Here is a 5,000-nt window from a genome sequence, read left to right on the forward strand (position 1 = left end):
GCGCCCCGAGAAATGAGGCTAAGGAAAGCATTACGAGTTTGATCAAGGTAATTAAACATTTTAAGTGGGGAGGGAGGGGACAGCGAGCGTGAGGAGAGCGAAGGGCAATGAAAAGAAAGCCAAGAAAGAAACGCAAAAAATAGAAAGCAAAGGATATAAAAGGAGACGGACACACGGAGAGGAGCTCGACTAGAGAAATCAGTTTGCAAATCCTCTTAGTCATACGATATGAAGAACTGGAAATCCCACAGAAAGATGAAATGCAAGAGCATGGATTAGATCAAATACTCGAGTATCCAGTTGCTATTGCAGGCACGCACGCAGGCACGTACACACGCGCACGCACGCACGCACGCACGCACGCACGCACACACACACACACACACACACACACACACACACACACACACACACACACACACACACACACACACACACACACACACACACACACACACACACACACACACACACACACACACACACACACACACACACACACACACACACACACACACACACACACACACACACACACTCCTCCCCCCTCCCTGCTATACTTCACAGGCCAGCCTAAACAAGTCTCGCAGCCGCGGCCGCTGCACTGATACGCACCACACATAAATTACTCGAACCTGCGCCACCATCCCTATGTACACAATCACCAATTTCCGGCAGATAAGAGGCGAGCCCAGCGGCCCTCGTATGCTGCAGTCACTTATGCAGGAGATGGCGACTACTACTAAAATATACGTAGAGCAAAAACGCACGCAAACACGTATCAGCAGCTCCCGCGCGCAAACGCACACGCGCACGAACGTCGTTGATCGCGCCGGGTCGTGGGGAAAGCCTGATACTCAGCGTGGAAACGGGCCGACCGCCGCTACTGCGAAATCAATGCCGATGGCAAATTTCACTGCCGCTAATCCGGTGGGGTGACGGATGCCATACATTAAAGGGCGGCGAGCGATATCACAGCATAGAGGCTGCATCGAAGATAAGAGCGCTTTGATGCAGGGAAGGGGCAAGTCTCCTAAGAGGATCCTAACACGCTGCTCGTAGGTTTGTATGAAGACACAAGAATCTATACACTTTATCCTATTAGCAAATAGAGGAGATCTACGTCGAAAGAGTAAACAGGCCCAATTCATCGCCGTGTTGGCATTCCCAGGAAACGATGAGCAAAGACCGTCTCGCCTATCGCGGCGTCCGAACCGCTGCTGCCTTCCAGGAAATGAGCAGCCATGAAGATCATCATCTGCATAACACAGCTCCGCGCGTCGCCTGCCTTGCCACATGCAACACACTCGCCGAGGCTGTCGCTTCAACGTCACGTTACATCAACTCGGAACAATTTCCTGTTTAAAACCTGAGGCTCACTTCAGTTCCATCACTGTCTGAGGTTCAAGTACTTGAGGCGGCGAGGTTCTCATCCTCGGTCGGCCATGAAGCCTTTGAGAACTCGTCCTTGCATTCTAATGTGATAATAAAGAATTCTCGTCACCAAGGAACAGAAGAAAACTATGTGGATTGGAATAAGAACAGCCCTATCGTCCAATCATTCATTGTCTGTCGGCCGCTCATTCACCTCCAGTCGCAGGGAAGCTGGCCTTTCAAGGGATGTTATGATTTGTTTTAGTTAATGGTAGTTCTTGTAGTTCTCAGCGAAAGTTAGATATAAGAGGTAGGCAGACAGACGCAAAGAGACAGATATAGACATGCAAACCCAAGCACAAGCACGCAAGCATGCGCGCGCACACACACACACACACAAACACACACACACACACACACATACACACACACACACACACACACACACACACACACACACACACACACACATACATACATACATACATACACACACACACACACACACACACACACACACACACACACACACACACACACACACACACACGCACGCACGCACACACACACACACACACACGCACGCACGCACGCACGCACGCACACACACACACACACACACACACGCACGCACGCACGCACGCACGCACGCACACGCAGACACACAAGCCCAGTCTCCCAATCCCAGGAGGCCCGGCCGGCCTACAAGAAGCGAGGCTGGCAAATACCTATCGAACAGGGACCGCATCTTGGCGGGGCTGCGGATGGAGCGCGGACAGTTGTGAGACGGGAGTGACAGATGGCACTCTCCTGGCGGTGCAGGAGGGGCCGGCCAGGGCCACATAAACTTCCTGCGCGAGGAGTGCCACCTGTTGATCCTTCAGGCACCCCCGCGGCCCTCTCCTCTCTTCTCCTTTCCTCTCTACCCCCACGGCGGGAGCTCTGGATCCTTCACACTCTCTTTCTTTTTCTCTCTCTGCACTAGTAGGCCAGGTCTTGACTGTGCCACGGGTGCCACTAGCAGAGGCTAACGGTCGTCGCGGCAGTGAGGTTGGTGTCCTCTCGTCCTCTCGACAATTCAGCTTATCAAAGGCACTCAGTGTATCACTTCACTTAGGGAGATTGTGTGTGTTAAGCCAAAAAATATTTTCTTCCTTATCTTCGTGAAAAAATATTTGTGAATCTGCGGTCGAAGAGTGTCATCCACAGATTTTCCAAGACGTGGATCCCGATACTTCAAGAAAAATATAGCGAGGACGGGGGCATCCGTGCCTCTTTTCATATCACTACTCAATCACAGGCCGTAGAGGAATCTAAAGAACGAAGTTAAAACATCTTACTCTTCCTCCTCTCTCCATCTCCCTTTCCCTTCCATTCTTAAAATTAGATTATCGCACAACCAAAAAAGCGAACAAAAAGCACGGGCGATTGCCACACCAAAACAAAACCGGTCGACACTACGCCTTGAAACAGCAGGTTATGGCAGCGCCCGTTAATAGTGACGTTGGTTTCAGTACGCGGCTGCCATTCACAGAGCGACGGCGGCGGGCGGGCGGGCGGGCGTGAGCGGGGAGAGGTGAGGGAGAGCGTCGACTACGGGAGCGAGCGAGTCAGCGAGTGAGTGAGTGAGAGTGAGAGGCCCTGGGCCGCGGGTGCTGGTGGTGGAGTGTGGCGGCGGCGGCGGTGAGAGTTGGGCTGGCCCGTCTGGATGAGGGGAGACCCACAGCAAGACTGGCCGCTGGTGGGGAGACAGAGGGGAGATGGGAAGAGGGGAAGTGGGTGGACGCTGCTAGACTTCTCAGACTGCACGGCGCCTTGAGTGAGAGAGGGAGAGGGAGAGGGAGAGGGAGAGGGAGAGGGAGAGGGATGGAAGGGAGGAGGGAGATGTGTATTTCAGGAGATGAGACATCAAAGACACGGCCGCATATACATACATTCCATACACAGGCACACAAGAATTTAAAAAGTGAGTGAGTGAATGAGAGACAGATTGAGAGAGAGAGAGAGAGAGAGAGAGAGAGAGAGAGAGAGAGAGAGAGAGAGAGAGAGAGAGAGAGAGAGAGAGAGAGAGAGAGATTGAGAGAGAGAGATTAAGAGAGAGAGAGAGATTAAGAGAGAGAGAGAGATTAAGAGAGAGAGAGAGATTAAGAGAGAGAGAGAGATTAAGAGAGAGAGAGAGATTAAGAGAGAGAGAGATTAAGAGAGAGAGAGATTAAGAGAGAGAGAGATTAAGAGAGAGAGAGATTGAGAGAGAGAGAGAGAGATTGAGAGAGAGATTGAGAGAGAGATTGAGAGAGAGAGAGAGAGAGAGAGAGAGAGAGAGAGAGAGAGAGAGAGAGAGAGAGAGAGAGAGAGAGAGAGAGAGAGAGAGAGAGAGAGCGACGCCAAATTGTAAAAGTGAAAATAACTAAAGAACGAAGAGGGAAGAGGTAAACAAACAGGCAAGAGAATGAGGACCTTTGATCTTCCCTCCCGCGGTTGATTCACTAAGAATCCGACAAGACGCGAGCCAAGACCTCCGGATAGAGAGAGGAGAGGTCGCGCGGGAGGAAGGTGCACGTCTGGATGAGAGAGAGAGAGAGAGAGAGAGAGAGAGAGAGAGAGAGAGACAGAGAGAGAGAGAGAGAGAGAGAGAGAGAGAGAGAGAGAGAGAGAGAGAGAGAGAGAGAGAGAGAGAGAGAGAGAGAGAGAGAGAGAGAGAGAGAGAGAGAGAGAGAGAGAGAGAGAGAATGTGTGTGTATGTGTGTGTGTGTGTGTGTATGTGTGTGTGTGTATGTGTGTGTGTGTGTGTGTGTGTGTGTGTGTGTGTGTGTGTGTGTGTGTGTGTGTGTGTGTGTGTGTGTGTGTGTGTGTGTGTGTGTGTGTGCGTGTGCAATCCCACACAGACAGACACACACACACACATCCCGCCCGCTCAACACTAATGCACGACCCCCTGCAGAGGCAATGACTCTGGCGACTCTCCCCTGACTCAGCGTGGGGAATGCGAGGGAGGGGGTGGGGAAAGGAAGGGAAGGGGTGGGTGGTGGGGGGGGGGCAAGTGCCAGAGTTACGTGCTATGACGTCATGGCGGCGACGGCCACGAGAGAGGCAAGAGTGCGGCCGATTTTGTCCGGGTCTCCTTGGCTGTGGAATATCCTGAATTATCTGTGTACTCGCTCTCATTAGGGGTAATTTGCGTTTCTCTCGGCCTCTACCGATCTCTTTCTCCTTTTCTCTCGCTCGCGCACAAAGACATACACATGTACCACATACTGATTCATGGAAAACCTTCTTAAAAGGTATTACTGGGACAAGAGGACTCAGCAGTGCCGGGCAAGAGGATGGGGGGGGGGGGGTCAGAGTAAGAGAGGGGTGGTGGGAAGAATAAGAGAAACGAGAAAGGGCGTAAAGTAAGAGAAAGGAGTAGAGTAAGAGAAAGGGGGGGTAGAGTAAGAGAAAGGGGGGGTAGAGTAAGAGAAAGGGGGTAAAGTAAGAGAAAGGGGGTAAAGTAAAAGAAAGGGGGGTAGAGTAAGAGAAAGGGAGTAAGAGAAAGGGGGAGGGTGGTGCTGTCAGAGAAGTACACAGCTGCCGCCCTCAGTGCGTCCTCATCCTGGATTAGCATTACTGTGTTTGTCGAAAATATC

At 51.7% G+C, this 5,000-nt stretch overlaps 1 protein-coding gene across 2 annotated transcripts in view; it reads right to left on the reverse strand.

Annotated features, from left to right (window-relative positions):
- The window catches only part of LOC125026712, a 170,983-nt gene that overhangs the window by 91,755 nt on the left and 74,228 nt on the right, over window positions 1-5,000 (reverse strand). Inside the window, exon 1 of one of the 2 annotated variants that reach the window (XM_047615348.1) lies at window positions 2,103-2,329. The exons of the other annotated variant lie outside the window; for it this stretch is intronic. Within the exon in view, the coding sequence (XP_047471304.1) occupies window positions 2,103-2,218 (116 nt within the window). The 5' untranslated portion in view covers window positions 2,219-2,329. Of the gene's footprint in view, window positions 1-2,102; window positions 2,330-5,000 lie in introns of those variants that run through there. 2 annotated transcript variants of the gene reach the window in all.

This window comes from Penaeus chinensis, chromosome 6 (genome assembly GCF_019202785.1).
Source record: "Penaeus chinensis breed Huanghai No. 1 chromosome 6, ASM1920278v2, whole genome shotgun sequence".
Lineage (NCBI taxonomy): Eukaryota > Metazoa > Arthropoda > Malacostraca > Decapoda > Penaeidae > Penaeus > Penaeus chinensis.